We start from the raw sequence: 18,069 nt of genomic DNA on the forward strand, positions 1-18,069 counted from the left end.
TGCATGTATCAGTTCTTTGACCAGTTCATCTGCGTCGCAGGTGCCCCGACTCGAGCGCACATGACCCAGGGTTTGATTTGATGAATACGTGCAGGCGGGACTCTGATTTACTGTTGCATTATCGCAACGGTGATCGGCAGACTGTACACCGACCGCCCGGGACGCCCCCACCGGACGGGGAGGAGGGGCGTTGCTTTGCGTTGTGTTGCCTTGCGTTGCGTTCGTCCACTCGTGATTGGGTTTGGTTTGGTCCTGGGCGGGCTGGGTGTTCATGTCACCCACGGCAGTTTGGCCCCAAATTGTGAGACCTTCCTCTCACTCTGCGCTCTGACAAGTTTGCTGCTTGGGCCCTACGGGGAGAGAGAGGGGGAAGGGGGGAACGTGGCCGCCACTGACACAGGGTCACTTTTCACCGCATCGTGTCATCGTCTGAGAGCCAACAGACAGACAGCATGGCTTCATTGAAGGTTACCTTGCCCTCCCAGAAGCAAACAACGCCGGATTGACAACCACCCGTAACATCATCTCGGAGTGCACATGAGTCATGCGGTGTCTTGACTCGCAGTGCCGACCAGCTGTCGGAGATACTGAACCAGGCATCGCGTCTCGTTGGGCGAAAATCTGATATTCCACGCGAACCTCGGCCGGATCGACCCCAAAATCGTCGGCGGAAGGGTCGAAGATCCATCCCGGGCGCCAGGGCAGAATGACATATAGTTGCCTATTCTGGCATATGTGAAGACGAAGAATCCTGGGACGACACACCAAACGCACACAGCATTACTTGCGGCGTGGAGTCCGGTAAAAGGAACTGTCCCCACTGTGAGTTGGAGGAGCGCGAGCGAGCAAACCCTAGCGGGACTTCTCCCGTGCAGATCCGCGACGCCGCGAACTGTCGCTTTTTCGGGTGGGGACTTGCGTTCGAGGTTGATCGACTTGTCATCGATGCACGCTGCGCACTACATTCAGTACAAGCCCCTGAGGAATCATCGACTGCCGAAGCTTGGCCGATGCGACGAGTAGACACTCCAGCCGGTGATGAACTCGGGGATGGTATATGTGACATTGATGTATAGGCGTGTAGGGTCAAGGCGATGCAGACGTCCCAGTGTGGAAGCATGCAACTCACGATCACATGCCAGCGCTGTCCCCGTACATACTGTGGACCACTCACTCTGATACGCGAAGGGGGGTGATCTATGTCCATGCAAGCACTCCAGAAAGGCGCGTTACATATTGTGCCAAACGTCGTAAGGATCTGTGGTCACAGATGCGCGATGAGAGTTCTATGATTCTGTTGACTACTCGAACGTCCTCGGGTCACCCGCCAAGCTAGACGATCAACCCAGACGCAGACACTCGCCTCCTTAGGTACGAGAAGTACACATGCAAATAAACAAACAGCAGACAGCTCTCTGCGCAAGCTATCATAACCAGTCTCCTCTCCATCTCCAATAAACGCCCCACAGTGTGGCATGCTTCTTGGGTGCATCTCGTGGTGTTATCGAAAACACCTGGCAGTATCACCTGGTAAATGAACGCCGACTAGCAGCGCCCCCTTTATTTTCCCGACACAATCCACTCGGGGGAGCAAAATGGAATATTCTTAGTCGCCGTGGACAAGCTGTGCCCGGGTTCTGGGAATGGGGGTGTGAGCCTGCGATGTCGTGGAGGTGTTGAACACTTGCTGGGTTAGGAGAGTCCCGCGCTGTCTCGCAACGTCTGATCTCTTCGTCGTCTTGCTGCACGGCAGCCCATCGTTGTCAACGTGCGTCTTAGTGATGGTCGTGATCACATGGGCCTGCGATGGAGCTTTCGGTGTGGCCTCTGGCTTAGGGTGCTGTTTCTTATCATCGATGACCTGCGCCTGGGTGGTTGCCGGATGAGGTTGATCTGGTGTTGCGGCTGTTGCGACTGGCTTGCAGTCCTTCCCTTCGCCAATGGCAAACAGTTCAGTTGCGACTGAACATGTTTCTTGGTCCGGTACTACCAACGCCGCCTCTGGCTCGGCATGTTGTTTTCCCGGGACAAGGGCTCGGTCGGTCTCAGGGGGGACTTTCGGAGATGGGGCTTCGGCCCCGGCCCCGGTCCTGCGAGCTGCTGCTGGGGGGCTTTTCGGTTCTACCATGCCTCTCTGGAGTATCAGGAGCGAGATTGTGTTGCAAGCAACGAAGGCGGGGATAAACACCACAAGCAGCTTCAGCAGTCGGGGGAGAAGGCGAGGAAACATGGGGGTGGTTTGGAAACAATCTTAACTAAATATGTATATAAACAACAAGAGGCAGTATAATAAATGTCGGAGACAGGTTCACGTTGTGAGTAAAGACAGCCGTTCATAATGCTGCGAAGCTAGAGTATACGAGTGGTTATATATATTATACCAATATACAGTTTATAAGTCTTCGGTCCCTACTTCGAATTTGTGTGTTGTTTTCAACTTTCATCTCACTCACCTCATGAGAACCAAATGACAAATCGATAGTTGCCTGAACTCGCGCTGGATCGCAACGTACCACAACATAACCTCAGCAGCCACGGGGAAACTGAGATCATATAAATAGGGGCCCTACATGTTAATGGCAATCGACTGCGCCCAGCCGAAGCAAGTAGGATATAGGGTATGTCGTGCGCGGGAGCAGCTCGCATGGCCTGCCCATCTTGCCTGTTAAGGGCAATTCGGTCTGACACGATGAGCAACGTTCGTCTCATAAGCTACGTGTAGCAAGCTGAGCGACGCGAAGGTGTGCGAGAATGGGGGAGCAGAAGACGGGAGCAAGATCTCCTCCATGTATCTGCAAAGATGGCTGATGGCTGTGGGTAACCGGCATGGATAGAGACTCCGTTACGCTTCATGTACATGTTCTTTATGTATGTACCACACTATTACCTTGCAGTAGCGAATAATGTTGCGGTGCTCATAACGTACACTCAGCCCAAGGCATAGGGTTTGTGCATCGCATGTAACGACCAAAGTTTAGTAGTCTCACAGCAGAAATGGAGGTTGACGCCGAACCGAGAGGTTGAGATTGCGTTCGGCAAACCACTGCTGTTTGACAGGTTCATGGCGCTCCACCAATTGGAGCAAGCATGGAAGCCAGCCTAAAATTAGGTGCAGCCGCCGACCGTAGCGATCAATTGATACACTGAAGCTCCCACGGTGCTACAGCAGAAAATTCAAGAAAAATAACCACGAACAACGCAAGCGCAACACAACGCAAACCAGAAAGAAGGGCCAGGGCGCACACACACGCAACCGCAACCGCAGCAAGCGACGCTGACCGACGGGCGACCACCAGCCAACCAAACCAACAATGTCCGCCTCGGCCTTCGCCAAGACGCTGCCGCAGTCGCTGAGCTCGCGCACCGTCCTGGTCAAGTGCACGCCCGCGCCGCGGGGCCTGTCGGAGCGGCGCGCCATCCTCAAGGGCCTGCAGATGACGGGCCTCTCGCCCGAGATCGAGGTGTTCCGCAAGCTCGACGACGACTCCTCCTTCATCGCCGTCACCGCCGCCGCCGGCACCGCCCGGAACCTCGTCGACGACTCGCCCTTCCGCCGCGTCGTCATCACCTCGCCCACCCCCGCCTGGGGCGTCGCCGCCGCCGGCTCCCTCCAGCAGCCGCAACAGATCGCCGAGCCCGTCGTCGTGCAGTCCCTCAAGAAGATGCAGAAGAACGTCGACAAGAAGCCCACCTGGTGGCGGCGGCGGCTGGCGGCGCAGGAGAAGGCGGCGGCCGAGAAGCAAGCGGCCAAGGAGCTGGCGGAAAAATTGCAACAACAGCAACAACTCGAGTCGGGCGATGCAGCAGCAGCCGCCGCAAACCCCGTCGTCGGGAAACCCGCAGCCCTGGAAGAAAGCATGCCCATCCAAAAGAAGGAATTCACCATCCACGTCTTCCCCGCGAACCCGAGCTTCAGCCACCAGCGCATGCTGGGCCGGGGCCTGCTGCACGGGCCCTGGCCCCTGGCCATCAACCCCTTCACCAGCAGCAAGGAGCAGGGCCACCAGGACCAGGCGGAGCTGCGGGACACGTTCGTGTCGGCGGCGCTGCGCAAGAGCGTGCCGCCCGGCCGGCTGGCGCCCAGCCTCAAGGACTGGGACACGGGCCGGCAGACGGCCGTCGGCCGCGGCACCGCCGCCAGCTACGACGACCGCGCCGCCTGGGAGCTGCTCGGCGGCGGCGTCCACGGCGCCGCCTTCATCCAGGCCCGCCTGCACAAGAACCGCATCGCCGCCGAGACTCCCGCCGTCATGCGGAGCCTGGCGGCCGTGGCGCGGCAGGGGCAGCAGCAGCACCGCCAGCGCGAGCGCCGAACCTCGTACGGCCGGGACGAAGAGGACGGGGAGGCAGCTTTCGGTCAACGGAACGACTTTGGCTGAAAACCCAGCTTGGGGACGATTTTTCACTGCATCCACACATCGAAGTGAAGTCATTTGGGGTTTCTGCTGTGGATGGCCACGATGGACTAGTTGGAACCAAAGCCAGCATCACGGGATTGCGAGCCGCTGACGTGACTACGGCACTCGGTTCCTGTGGTTGTTATTACGCCAGGGCGACTAATCCAGCCCGCCTAATACTTTTAGGTCCAAATCTACAGGCCATTCAATTACGGCAGCGTCTATCTGGGATTGAGGACATGCTCAAAAGATAATCATTGATCAGCCGTGTCCCATGTATCAAGATGGACGCGCCAGGAAAGCCAATGGCGCCGTGTGCGAGTCACAGCACTCCTATATCACGATATTCCTACTACACGAGTCGCAACGCTGAGGCATATACCAGCTCTCCGATAGAGAGAAAACAGGAAATAGGTATGGTTCAGTCATGAAAGCGACGCTCAGGTATAACCAAATTAGCCGCGTCAATAGAATGCGTTGATATTGTTAGGTAGACAATAGTATCACAAAACGAAAGCAGCATGCAAAATAGACAGTGTTGGGTATTAAGGTTTATTGAAAAATTATATATGGTACACGAGCCGCATGCCCAGAGTGGTACGGGGGTATCGTAGTAACATTACAGTATACAATCTGGACATGTGTAACTGTGAGGTCTTCTTCCACCTTCCTCTCTTCTCTCTCTCTCTCCGTGTGGTATCGTGTTCGTGGTCGTGAGGGTATTGTTCGCCGCTAAGGAATTCCAAATGTATAAGGAGATGTGTGGGTTTCGTGATTATCGTAAATCAGACATATCGATTTATTGATTCATGGCAGGGAGTGCCAATAGTTCTTTTAGGTGAGGAGGTTATGCATGTATGCATATCCTTTAGAACCGATCGGCCTTGGTGGCGGCAGCGGAGTTTCGGTTGCGCTTCTTGTGCAGGCGGGCGCTGCAGCAAGTGAAGAAGAGGATGATGGTGGCCAGCAGGTTGCAGACAGCGCTGGCGAGCAGGGTCCAAGCAGCGGCGCCGTAGCGGGCCTCGGCCTGGTTGCTCTTGTTGATGGCGTTGCGGATCAGGGCAAGGCCGACGAAGTCGGTGACGAGCACAACGAGGGTCACAATGAAGGACAGCAGCGCTACCATCGACGCCAGGAAGGAGCCGAGAACACCCGCGCCCAGAGCGAGCAGGAAGGCGATGAAAGACAGGCCGCAGGCAACGGGGTGCAGGACCATGACTCGGGTCAGTCCGTTGGCTGTCTTGGCCGAAGCGTCGCTCAGATCGATGTCACTGCCGGGCACACGCTGGACGAGGGCGGCGGCGTCGTAGCCGACGTGAGAGCGGGTGCAGCCATTGATGGATCTGATGAAGACAGTAAGGGTTAGCAACTGTTGGTTATACTACCAATCGCAAAAAGGGTAAGTACTTACGGGCTGACGTTATCCACACAGTAACCAAATGTGCCGAAGTTGATTTGTCCGTGCTGGCTGGCATCATTGACGCGGACCTTGAGCACCGAGAGGTGGTGAACAACGGGTGCCGAAATGCTAGTGACGATCAAGAGAACGGTCGCAGCCAACAGGAAGAAGCTGCCGATGTGGTGGAAGAAGCCGGTTTTCGCCATCTTGTCTCTGGATTTCGAGATGTAGATATACTTGTAGTATACCTAGCAAGGAGTTTTGGTTGTTGGTATAGACCGGGAGTAGAAAGACCCTGTTCTTTATATATACGGGCACACGGGCACACGTTGTGTAAGTCGACACGGGAGAGATGAGAGAGCTGATTGATTGATGGATTGGATGATGTGACTCGAAAAGAAAGGTGTGGGAGAAGCTGTCAACTTATAGAGCCAACCAGCCGACAACATCTTGATTGAACCCCAGACCCTGGTTAATATGAGGACATCATAGGTATGTGCTCGGGTGACGGCACACAGAGCAGTCGTTCCCAAAGATCGCAGGCTTGCGCGACCCTTGCTCTGTCCAAAAAACAAGCATAGCGCTGGGCTGACAGGGGGGCTTGATTGGTGTGCGCAAGCCCAAAGCAATTTTTGTCTCATTCCGGTCTTGGTCGGTAGAGGCCTAGCTTGGCTTGACACGACGTCGACACGTTACGTCATGTTCCCTTTCATTAAGCCCCGAGGCCCTCCAGGGCCCGAAGAGGGCGCGCAAGGATCCATGGATCTCGGGAGATTTGCCAAGAGTCGGCTCAACGGCACGACTGACACGAAACGATCAGAATGGTGATTGCCGATGGAGAAGCCATCGTGGCTCGCTACCAGGGATTGGTCGATCCCAGACTAGACTAGGCCAACGGACATTTGATTAGCAACGAAACCAAGGTGCGGTCGCGAGCGGTTCTGGACTTCAAGATGCGCCTTGGGAACAAGACTCCGGGTTACATGCTTATGTCATGAATTGCTAGTACAAGCTGCCAACTCGCGCACAATATAATATCCGAGTGAAATCATCAAGTATATACACTCTCGAATCAACGATATGAGTGTGGTAATACATGAATAGCTCGATAGTGCGGCCGTTGGTTCATCTATTGACAATTGGCGAGTCCGGTGTCTTGCCAATTGTCCCTGATTACGGCTGGCCCCCATGCTTGTTTGAGAGTCGGCAGAGAGGATGCAGAAGGTGATGCAATGTGACGTCGGCTGGGTTTTTCTTGTTTTAGGGCCCCTTTTAGGCTGCCCGGCCCTTGCAGGTCTGGCAGTTTGGTTCGTCTTTCCCCCGTCACATCAGTGGATGACGGGTAGAAGTGGGCCTCCAGCTCCAGTTGCCCAGTTTCCCTGATTTCAAGGCGCCTTTTGACACCTTAGTCACCAGCTAGCGACAGTTCGTCGTGACTGCCAGAGTGCCATTGCTCAACGGCTTGAGATGCTAGTTTGCGCAAGCCATCTAGCCATGTGCCGGTTACCCTCTTATTCCACGCGCGTCTGAAGTAAATGAGCTTCGAGAGGGATGACCTGTAGGTACTGTGCGGCCGCCCACCAAAGGCCAGATGGAATACCTATGCATCAAACTTTATGCATATTTTATGCAGCAAGTGATTTTTGGTGTTCATAATGTTGTCTCGTCCTAGCGGTTATTCCGTTCTACATTATTCCAGTGTATTGAGGTTGATTACGACGTTTATTCCGGGATCATCTGTTTATTCCCCTTGTTGGCGACGCTCGAGGTCACTGTATCCAACATACTTAGGTCACATACATGACAATGGAGTTTTAATACCAATACGCCGATTTTCATTATGTAGACTACAAACGCCCTTGCTCAGGCCCAAAGCTATGTCGATATTCCAGGCTGCTCAAAGCAGCTCTCCGTGTCTCATCCTATAAATCATACATACAAGAACGTAGCTGGGTGCCCTATTCATAAATGAAGCCCCAACTTAACGGCGCTTCTGCTTCTTGCTACGGGCCTTGTTGTCCTCTTCATCGTGGCTAGCAGCCTCGCGATCCTTGCGCTTTGCCTTCTTCTCAAGCTCGTCCCAATCTTCGCCTTCGTCATCTTCATCGTCCTCCTCTTCGCTAGCCTCGGCAGAGGCGTTGCTGTCGAAATCAGAGTCTTCCTCGGACGATTCGGAAACCTCATCAAGGTCGCTGTCGTCCATCTCGAAGGCCGACTCTTCATCCTCCTCCTCCGCATCCTCGTCGTCACTATCATTGGCCAAGAACTTCCAGCCACCATCAACAAAGAATTGATGTGTGTCGGCTGTGACCGTCTTCATGATAGTGGGCCAGTTGAGGTTGAGAGGTCCCTCGGTGAAGGCAATGTCGCTGCTGTCCAACCACTCTTTGACGTCCTCAATCGACTCTACCGGGATCGTGTTCACGTGGAAGGGCGCTCTGGTAAAGTCCTTGAACACAAAGACCAGATCAAAGTTCTTCAGACCAAACTGGACGCGTTCCAGATGGGCAACCTCGATGTCTTCGAGGGTAATCACCATGAACGGCGGCTCCGTCACCTGGATCAAACAATCCGTAGTAGGTTGGATGTAGACGTTACTGCGGAACGGCACACCGTTGAAGCCAAGTTCTCGCAGAGGCATGTCCAGCTCGAATCCCTCGTTCTTGCCGGCGTCAGCAATCTTGCTAGCAAAGTTCTGGAAGAGCTTATCCAACTCAGCGCGGCGTCTGCGCTCTTCCTGTTCTTGCTCGAACTCGTCTTCATCGCCATATCGGTACTTTCTCTTGCGGTTACCGGTTTCGTCGAACTGGATATCTGTAGCCTCCCGATAGAACTGGACATCTTTCGTCTTCTTGTTCTTGCCGCCGATCAGAATAGGATCCTTGAGGTGAATGTGGATAATGACAATCAGCTCGTGCTGGCAAGGCTGGAAGAAGAGATGGCGAATATTGGAGAACAGCACATCCACCCTTTGCTGGCTGCTGAGAGGCGACTGGTATCGGAGACCGTTTTGGTGAATCTCGACCTTGCCGGGAACACGCTTGCCCTCCATAGCAGGACGAATGAATACATTGTCAAGCACAGCAGGACGTCGATCTAGAGAGTGTTAGCGAATGTCACATCACGTTGCAGAGTTTATGGTCGACTTACTCCTTATCTCGACAAGTTTATCCTGCTCCACGACATCCTCCATGTCCTTCTTCTCCTGCTCCTTCTTTGTCGCCTCCTTCTTCATGTTGGAGATCTGAGCTGCAATATCTTCGTAGCGGTCGCCATCCAAAGAACGGAAGGTCAAGCTTCTAACAAACTGAGCGGTCGCGTCTTCGAAAGGCTGATCATCCTTACGGCCAACTCCCTGACCTGGCGAAAGGAAATTGATTCGAAGGAAAGACCACTCTCCCTCGTCATTCTTGCTGGCATTCTTGATCGTGTGGATGTGGAAAGGCACCGGTCGACCCATCACCGGCAGAATGACGGTACCATTCTTCTGGTCCACAACAATCTCCAGGTTCTTCACCTTGGAAGGAAACTGGTTGTCCCGCTTGTACGACTCAAACTTCTTGAACTTCTTGACCTCGGTGCCGTTCTTGTCCTCGATAGACTCGGCAAACCGAACCAAACCCTCTTCTTGCTTCCTATTGGCCAACTCCTTCTGATGTTCGTGACGCCTCTTTTCCTGATCCTCGTTCACCTGTGCGGTACGCTCGGAACGCAATCTGGTGTTGGTGATATTCTTGGTGGCAACAGCGCCGACACGGCCATCCTTCTTCTCCTTCTTGGGGGTTGGCTTATCGTCCTCCTCGTCCTTGAAGAAGAACGATGTGGCATCGAGCTCGGTAGGAGCGTCACCAGTGAACACAACAGCCTCGGTGCTGGTCACACGGATGGTGTCTGTAATGACCAAGGAGTAGGTCTTGCTCTGCTTGTCCTGGGGCTGTGGGTTTTCGATGTCGGTGAATCCGGTTGTGATGCAGAGAGCCATACCGTCCTTCAGAGTTCGGGAGCTCTTGGCGTTGAGAACCAGTGTGTTGTCCTTGCTTTCCAGACCGATACCGGCACCGACGTTCTTCAGGAAGTGCTTCTCCAGCTCGGGCTTCTTAGCCTTGACCATGCCAATGGCCTTCTTGTAGACGTCGCTTGCGCTGACACCATCTCGAACCTCCTTCAGAACCAGGTTGTGGATGGCAAAAAGAAGCTTGTAGTTGCTCTCTTGCGTCTTGTTGGGGTCTACCAGGAATGTTCGAGCGATGACGGAACTGTACGACTTGTATCGCAAGCCCATACCAGCGATGATGATGCCGGCGTGCAGAGGGTCGTCGTTGGGCTCAGCAATGAGCTTAAGATCGTACTTGCCGCCACTTTGTACGGCCGGACCGAGATCCCAGTCGAGATTAGCTGGATCGAAGTCGGAGGGGAGCTTCTGCTTGTTGGGAAGCTCAACCGCCTTCCACCACTTGGTATCGTCGAGCTTGCCATCTACCTTGTTGGCCAATGCACTGTGCTTCACCTTCTTCTCCTGGTCAAGGATGTCGGACATCTGATCAAGGAAGTAGGGGTTCATCAGAGCCACACAGGCCTTGGAGGCTGCTCGCATGGCACGAAGCTCTGACTCATCCTTGACAGCCAAGGCAGCCGCCGAGAGAGCAGGGGAAATATCTGTGGGCTCGATGTCTTTGCATTTGTCCTCGAAAACCTTCTTCCACTCATCGACGAAGGGTCCCTTGGAGGAGTCCTTTGTGATGACGCCAAGTTTCTTGCCAGCTTCGTTGATGGTGTCGGCGATCTTGACGAAGAGTTTCTCGTTTTCAGCGGCGTCCTTTCCGCGAACCAGGACCTCGATGGGGTAGCGACCGCCCTTCAGTTGTTCCAAGTGCTTGGCTGCAAAAGAAGAAAAAGTCAGTGTAAGCTGCGGCCAATGATGTGGGTATTCGTACCTTTCTTGGACGTGGTGATGATGTAGAGACAGTCGATGGTGAACAGCATGAGGGTCGTGGGGAATTCGTATCCCAAGAGCCAAAACTAAAGGCGCACGCATCGTCAGTATTTACTTTGCTTCGGGTCGATTCGGGTGGTTGCGCTGGCAGCTCAGCATTGGCTTTCAGACGTACATGCATCGAGTTGTTTTTGTGAAAAACGGGATCGTCGACCTTTCCCATCATGATGAGAATGGACGAGACGCCCGAGAAGACCGCATCGCCGGCGCGCTTGTCATTCTTCCAGGCACCAACAAAATGGTTGATGCGCTCTTGGAAGAGCTTTCCGTCGATCTTGACGTTATCAGCCATCCTGGAGATTGACGCGACGATAATCGCGCAAATTCGAGATGACGATGTGCGACGGTGGAGTTGAAGTTGGGATAGAATAGAAGGGAAAGGCTGTAGGACGGCGTGCCTCCCTGTCGAAAAAAGATATGGGAGACAGACGGCTGGAATTGGCTCGATAGCTCCCTTTCAGGTAACGAGGCGTTCTTCGCATCGGGTGCAGGTGCCATCGGCGGCGCTGCAACGCGAAATAAGTGGAGACCAGCACGTAGCTTGGCGCGTCCCTCTTTAAAACTTAATGGGGGATGATGCTGTTGCTAGGCGGCAGCCTCATGTGGCTGGTGCTGATTTAACGTTGGCGACAGCTTGGGGTTCAATTATCCACCAGTGTCGACAAGTCATGAGGCAGTGGATGTTTTCTAAACGATGGTTATGAAATGGCTGAATAATCATTCGTCTGTCTTGTAGGCAGGCACACCAATTGTTATGAGCGATGGATCAGGAGGTGTTCGTAATGTAAGTCCGCCACCGAAAATCGAGGTGAGTCGGTTTGCTATTCCACGATACTCTGGTAGCCGAGGCAAGGTATGCTAGTGATTAGAGGGGGTGCATGATTATACCAACTCTCAGCGCCATTTTCATACTTTTGGAATAAACAGCATATCTCAGAGAAGTCAAGGTAACATCTCGAACAGCTGTTGGTTCCATTCCCCATAAGCCACTGGGATAATGTGGAATAACCACTGGTGAGACACTGGGATAATGGGGAATAACCACTGGGGTGGGAATCGACAAACTCCCAAGAAGCTGCTTGCTTACACAGGCTGGTTATTCTTATCCCAATCCTCATTCACAGTACAGATAATTGAAAACAATTTGGTGAGTACACCATAGGTAATCTGGCCAGCGTATGAGCCCGGTTACGGTATACAGGATGCAGTGTATAGTTGTGTCTCACACGGCACATCCCACTTGTTATGGCAGTATACTACTACATACAATCTCGCCTGGTATTTGCCAGAGAAACGCAGTAGCTGTATTCCAGAACATCGCTTCAATGTGCTTCATCTTCAAGCGATGAGTTTCATTACTACCTTCCCCGCATGATAAAGTAATGGATTCGGAATACAAGACAGCCGTCTCCACCATGACGTGAGGGACTCGGATGGAGTCGACAAAGCGTATCTGGTGGCAGCTGTCGAGCTATCCGAAGCTCACATACTTTCATCATTTACCTTTCATTGTGAAGTAGCCAGTATATCGAACCGAACCATACCATACCCATACACATACATCCACAGCAGCAAAAATGAGTCCCCAACCTCTCATCCTGCACGCCCACACCACGGGACCCAACCCCTTCAAGATCGCCGAGGCCCTCGAGTTCCTCGGGGTACCGTACGAGGTCAAGCTGTGGGACTTTGGCGACGACGCGCAGAAGGGCGTCAAGGGCGCCGCGTTCCTGGCGCTCAACGAGAACGGCCGCGTGCCGGCGCTCGAGGACCCCAACACGGGCGTCGTCAGCTGGGAGTCGGGCGCCTGCATGAACTACCTGCTCCGCGTCTACGACAAGGACAACAAGCTCGGGCCCCGCGGCGGCAGCGAGCAAGACAGGGTCGACTTTGACAAGTGGAACATGTTTCTCCTGACCACCCTGGGCCCCATGATGGGCCAGACCAATTGGTACAGGTAAGTGTCCTTTTACACCCTCGAGATTTTGAAAGTTACTAACGGGTATATTAGACACTACAACGCGACTAAGAATGAGGATGCGTTGAAGCGATATGTCGAGCAGAGTGAACGTTGCTATGGCGTTCTCGAGGGGCAGCTGAAGAAAACTTCCGGGGACAGCATTATCCCGGGCGGCGTCACGGCCGTCGATTTGCACTTTGAGCCCTGGGTTCGGCAACACAAGGTAATTGCCCCTTTACCCCATGAAATATCCGAAGCCAAAATGCTTACCAACTTTGCCTTAGTTTGCTGGAATCAGCCTAGACCCATATCCCAATGTTGCGAAGTGGCTCTCCAACATGGCCGGACTCCCAGAGGTAATCAAGGCATACAAGAAGATCTCAGAAGCGCCCAAGCCTTGAGATTTGTAACTCTTGGCAGCGAGCTTCGTTGTAAATAGGGAAATAGCCAATCAATGGTATATTCCATAAGGTCCATTCAGTCTTGGCCTCAATATGGTCGCTTAAGGCGCCTCTCCGACATAAACAAAAACAGTAGAACCGTGGACAACGTCAAGCAAGGTTAAGATGGCTTATCGTATTCACCCAGGTCCACTGACTCGCTTTTTTCAGCTTTTGCACCCCTCAAACCGCCAAGAGTTCCCCCAAATACAACCCTGTAGTCAGATCGTGTCCGATTGGCAGGTGACCAACAACCTTGAAGATATGTCTCATTCGCCCTCAACACGACTTAATGTAGTCAGGTCTTGCCTCGGTTCGAGATCACCTCCACAATTCGGTGCTGATGCCCAGTCTTGCACAGGTGTGGTGGTGAGGCGCTTACAAGGAGGTGCCCGAGATATCACTAACAAAGAGCATCTATAAAATTCGCGATGCCGGACCTGAATAATGAGGGTTCACAGTCATGGAAGTCAAGCGTTACGTATAGTCAAAACAAGGAATCGTTCCAATAATGCTAGAAGATATGGCTTGCCCAGCAGGCCACCACGGTACAATCGCCAATAGACAGGTAGCTGAGCGGCCAAAGCCCAAGATGGGAAAGCCTCTCATATACCCGACTATCAAAGAGCCCCAAGAGCTTAAGGAGTTCGTCGACGACGCCATCTATTTGACCGGCGGGCAGTTCGCCATCCTCTGCCAGTTTACCACCCGGCGTTGGCCGAGGGGTCGTTCAAGCATTCGAACTTCGCCCATCGGATCCTCAACCGGCTGACAACGACGACGCGGTTCCTGAACGCCGCGGTCCACGGTACGCAGCGGGAGAAAGAAGCCATATTCAGCATAATACATAAGGCGCATAGTAAGTTCCCCCTGAATCCGATATTGGGGTCGGGGGTGCTACATGAACCACCTGGCTGGACAAGTACTTAGCCATCTTGCAGCCAGGGTCAAGGGCGAGAATTACTCCGCGGACGACCCCGAACTCCACAAGTGGACGGCCGCGAACCTCTTCGCAGCGCTCGTGGTGGTGCACGAGGCCTTCTTCGGCAAGCTCCCGCGGGCGAAGCAGGAGGCCCTGTACAAGGAGGCGGCCATGTACGGCACGTCGCTGCGGATGCCGCCCGAGTTGTGGCCCGCAACGCTGGACGAGTTCTGGCAGTACTGGCACCGCCAGATCGAGACGCTCACCGTCACCGACTGGGCCCGGAGCCTCTGCCGGGACCTGCTCTGGCCCCGCAAGATCCCGCTTTACTTGTGGCCCGCCGTCCCCGTGGGCCGGCTGCTGACCATCCACTGGTTGCCCGAGCGCCTGCAGAGAGAGTATGGTCTGCCCCGACCAGGGCCCTGGAGCAACGCCTTCTATTACTCTGCCGTGGCCGGTACGGCCCTGATCTACCCGCACCTTCCCCGGACGCTGAGGACTTTGCCGTCCAAGATGTACATGAAAGACATGAAAAGCGCGGTCAAGCGTATTGAGGCAACAGGAACATGGCACAACAAGAAGGACTAAGTCAACTTACCGAGAAGAGTTCTTTGGAAAGCGGAGCGCCAGGCTCTGACGATGACATCAATCTAGCGTGAGGTATTGCAAATAGCTATTATGTGTTCCCCTGTGTAAGTCACTACCCATGGGCCTGACGACTGCATCGAGAGCATATTCGTGCCTGTCTAGTTTCGGCCCCAGCAGCTCGAATGGCTTCCCGGTTATCACGGCTCCGTCAAATGGTTCGTCTAGCGTCTTGCATGGTAGCACAGATGATGTTGGCCGCCACTAGGGGTAGTCGAAAGGCTACCGACCTCGTCTGGCCGAGCGAGCCGTTCATGCTTAGTTTCATGCTTAGGATCAGAGCACTCTGAATTACTCAGCGGGAATTCGGAACTCGATAGACGGAGGGTATTGAACTGACTACGGGTGACAAATTTCGACTGTCGACTTGACGTCAACTTATCCGGATTGTGAAGATGCCGAGTTCTTGGACGTGAGCAATATTTCCGTGGCTTATTTCAATCGTACGTCTATTTATAGAGGACAAACTCATCTTCATCACAGCATATCGTTTTGCCACGAACAGACGATTGATGCTCGAATTCAGCAAATGTGGTGCAAAATCTAAAATCCTGTCTAGCCCATCAAGGGGTAGGTATCATTGGGTGAACATTACCCTTCACGATGTTTTCCCTCGCCCTTATTGGATATAAGAAAGGTCGTCTGCTGTGTGTTCTTTTGACACCCGTTATGATTGCACCGTGTCGGGCAGAGTAGACCTAACTCGAATGTCAACAGAATAGAGTTCACAGGCTATGGGAGCTAAGCGGTTAAGGAGATGCCACTGGCCTCACCACAATCTCAGATGACACCCAGACACTTGCAGACCACGCTTGAGGGCACCTTTGGAGCGGCCGCTCCGTGTTTGAGGCAACTTGCCAGCATCAAACATCGACGGCTGACGTGCAAAGGTTGAGATGGAAACAAAGTTATATCAAATTTGATTTCAGGCAAAGACGTTTCGTATCCGGTTGCTATTTCTGTCAACTTCAAGACGTTTAGCTGGTCAGTCCACACCAATTCATGAATGCGACTAGGCTACGTTCTCGATGAATCTGGTTGGTTATACCTCTCCATACGGGCTCGCGAGCTGAATTAACGCCTGGAACTTCAAAGATTGTATAGAGTTGACGGAGGTATTGAAAGTGCTCGGATGCACTCTTCCTCGTCGGACAACATAATATCATTGGTTGATTCTGGAGGACGTCTGCCTTGCCACAATTCACTTATCTGCAGGTATGACAGATCAATGGTTATTCCCGACCAGCTGACGTTGATATCTTGTTCGTTTCATCAAGACTGCCTCCGGAAGAAGAACGCGCCTCACAGTACCTGGAGATGGCTTTTTTAAGCTTCGTGTGTCGAACCCCTTGTTTCGTGAACGGGTGGACCGTTTTGGCAGTGGACGCACCTTCCACCTCGGTGCTTATCGTTTCCTTCAGACGACATCCCCTTCTTTGGAAGCAGCAGGTAACAAAATGGGAAAGTACGATTTCGATCAATGTCCCATCCATCCACTGCAAACCTTAGGTACACCGTACCTTCTCAAACGAGGAAGAAACACAAAACACACAGATCGGGGAACCAATCAGTGTGCCGTCTTTCCTTGTCAACTTTCCATCGTCTTTGCCACCTGCATCTGCACTTTCCTGTGAGGTCTCCTGTCTGAGATCGAGGTCGAACTCCAGTCAAATAGGTCCACCAGACGAACATTGATCAATTTTAGACTCAAGGTTGTACCTTAGTCACGAGCCCTTCTCGCTGCTCCCTCTTTCGTCCCGGGCTGAGACTTGATTTCTTGCTTCACCTAATGTATTTGAGATCCAATTAGGTTGTTTGCTCTCTAGGCCACTTGCAGCATTGTGTGTTCTCGGCTTTCGGGGATTGGAAATGTGGCTGTGTCCTGACTGGGATAGCTTCATGGGACTCATGTCCATGCCATCAAAGACCTGTAAGTCGGGTTGAGATCTATAAGAGAGCCAAGTCCTTCCCAGAAAAGACGATTATTCTCTTATCTCTGTTCCATCATCATCAACCATCAGCAATCACAGCCCGTCACCTTCACTTTTCCTGTCTATTCCCTTCTTTGAGCCCGGTGCTCTATTAACGTGCTTACTACTTTTAATACATTTTACTTGGGCAACCTATCTTTTCGAATTTCTTCCATCCCCCCAACTGCCAAAATGAAGTATTACACTGCCATCCTCTCTGCTTTTGCAGTCACCAACGTCTTTGGCCATGGAGTTATCACCGAGGTCCAGGGTAAGACCCCTCTCCAGCTCGATCAAATCAATGAAACAGAGACTAACTTACTTCTAGGGGCCAACGGCGTGAAGCTTCCCGGCCTGTCCACCATCGACGGCACCCCTCGCGACTGCCCGACTCCTGGTTGTGGTTCCGAGGCTGACACCTCCATCATCCGCGAGCGCGAGCTCGGCACCAATCGCGCCTCTGCTCTCGGACGGTCTCAGAAGGGCGGACCCGTCGACGCCGCCAAGATGATGACCATGTTCATGGACGGTGCAGGCGGCAACACCACCACCGTCAAGGAAGCCCGCGAGCTTCACGAGGCTAACCGGGCCCGCTATGTCAAGCTCGCCGTTCGCGCTGGCAACGGCGGCATCAAGACCCCCAAGGGCACCCTCGAGACTGGCGTCAAGGCCGCCACGGGTATGGCCATGTCGGGTGGTCTGCCCACAACCTCGGATGACGGCACCATCATGATGACCTTCCATCAGGTGAACCAAGATGGTGCCGGCCCGCTCAAGGCGGCCATTGACGCAACCTCGGGTGGTAAGGACACCGGGGCCTTCAAGGACGCCAGCGTCAAGACCAACGTCCCCGGCCTCGGCATTGGCGGGCTCTCGGCCGCCCAGACCATGGACTTCCCCGTCGCCGTCCAGATGCCCCAGGGTATGACCTGTCAGGGTCAAGTCGGCGGCGCCAGCAACGTGTGCGTCGTCCGCCTGAACAACGCCGCCCTGGCTGGCCCCTTTGGCGGCTCTGCAGTTTTCACTCAGAGCAACACTGCCAAGAAGCGCGCCATCGAGTTCAACCTCCGCAAGCGCCGCTTCGCTCGCGGCCTTGAGACTGAAGAGGAGGCGGAGCAGTAGTCACAAGCAGGCCTGAGTGACATTGCCATCGGCTTCGTACATATAGGTAAAGAAATAGGGACAGAAACCCAAAAGACGGAGTAAAGCGATGTATTTACAATATTGTGCTTTGATATAATGGTCAACTGCGGATATCTAGCCCTGTATGTATATGGCGCAAGAAGCTTTTCTAGGCGGTCTTGCTCCACAGCAAGGACTGTAGGGGAGATGGTGCATAGATG

The 18,069-nt window shown here is 53.5% G+C and overlaps 7 protein-coding genes across 7 annotated transcripts; 4 read left to right on the forward strand and 3 right to left on the reverse strand.

Moving 5' to 3' along the window:
• Positions 1 to 1,606: 1,606 nt before the first annotated feature.
• Positions 1,607 to 2,230, reverse strand: PG985_015692 (uncharacterized protein; the record flags this gene model as incomplete). The annotated part of the gene is made up of 1 exon (XM_066835458.1): positions 1,607 to 2,230. The coding sequence occupies one exon, from the start codon at positions 2,228 to 2,230 to the stop codon at positions 1,607 to 1,609; it is 624 nt and encodes a 207-aa protein (XP_066676661.1).
• Positions 2,231 to 3,311: 1,081 nt separating this feature from the next.
• PG985_015693 (uncharacterized protein) lies at positions 3,312 to 4,379 on the forward strand (the record flags this gene model as incomplete). The annotated part of the gene is made up of 1 exon (XM_066835459.1): positions 3,312 to 4,379. The coding sequence occupies one exon, from the start codon at positions 3,312 to 3,314 to the stop codon at positions 4,377 to 4,379; it is 1,068 nt and encodes a 355-aa protein (XP_066676662.1).
• Positions 4,380 to 5,265: 886 nt separating this feature from the next.
• Positions 5,266 to 6,002, reverse strand: PG985_015694 (uncharacterized protein; the record flags this gene model as incomplete). The annotated part of the gene is made up of 2 exons (XM_066835460.1): positions 5,266 to 5,740; positions 5,809 to 6,002. 2 exons carry the CDS (start codon positions 6,000 to 6,002, stop codon positions 5,266 to 5,268), a joined length of 669 nt encoding a protein of 222 aa, XP_066676663.1.
• Positions 6,003 to 7,777: 1,775 nt separating this feature from the next.
• On the reverse strand, positions 7,778 to 11,081 carry PG985_015695 (FACT complex subunit SPT16; the record flags this gene model as incomplete). Its single annotated transcript, XM_066835461.1, has 4 exons — positions 7,778 to 8,892; positions 8,947 to 10,674; positions 10,731 to 10,815; positions 10,905 to 11,081. The coding sequence occupies 4 exons, from the start codon at positions 11,079 to 11,081 to the stop codon at positions 7,778 to 7,780; spliced, it is 3,105 nt and encodes a 1,034-aa protein (XP_066676664.1).
• A 1,285-nt stretch (positions 11,082 to 12,366) lies between these two features.
• On the forward strand, positions 12,367 to 13,150 carry PG985_015696 (glutathione S-transferase; the record flags this gene model as incomplete). The annotated part of the gene is made up of 3 exons (XM_066835462.1): positions 12,367 to 12,746; positions 12,801 to 12,972; positions 13,034 to 13,150. The coding sequence occupies 3 exons, from the start codon at positions 12,367 to 12,369 to the stop codon at positions 13,148 to 13,150; spliced, it is 669 nt and encodes a 222-aa protein (XP_066676665.1).
• A 631-nt stretch (positions 13,151 to 13,781) lies between these two features.
• On the forward strand, positions 13,782 to 14,699 carry PG985_015697 (uncharacterized protein; the record flags this gene model as incomplete). Its single annotated transcript, XM_066835463.1, has 3 exons — positions 13,782 to 13,838; positions 13,913 to 14,048; positions 14,131 to 14,699. 3 exons carry the CDS (start codon positions 13,782 to 13,784, stop codon positions 14,697 to 14,699), a joined length of 762 nt encoding a protein of 253 aa, XP_066676666.1.
• Positions 14,700 to 16,918: 2,219 nt separating this feature from the next.
• Positions 16,919 to 17,848, forward strand: PG985_015698 (cell surface protein; the record flags this gene model as incomplete). The annotated part of the gene is made up of 1 exon (XM_066835464.1): positions 16,919 to 17,848. One exon carries the CDS (start codon positions 16,919 to 16,921, stop codon positions 17,846 to 17,848), a length of 930 nt encoding a protein of 309 aa, XP_066676667.1.
• Between the last annotated feature and the right edge of the window lie 221 nt (positions 17,849 to 18,069).

Source organism: Apiospora marii (assembly GCF_038362585.1).
Source record: "Apiospora marii strain CBS 49790 chromosome Unknown utg000013l_segment0_segment0, whole genome shotgun sequence".
In the NCBI taxonomy this organism is placed as follows: domain Eukaryota; kingdom Fungi; phylum Ascomycota; class Sordariomycetes; order Amphisphaeriales; family Apiosporaceae; genus Apiospora; species Apiospora marii.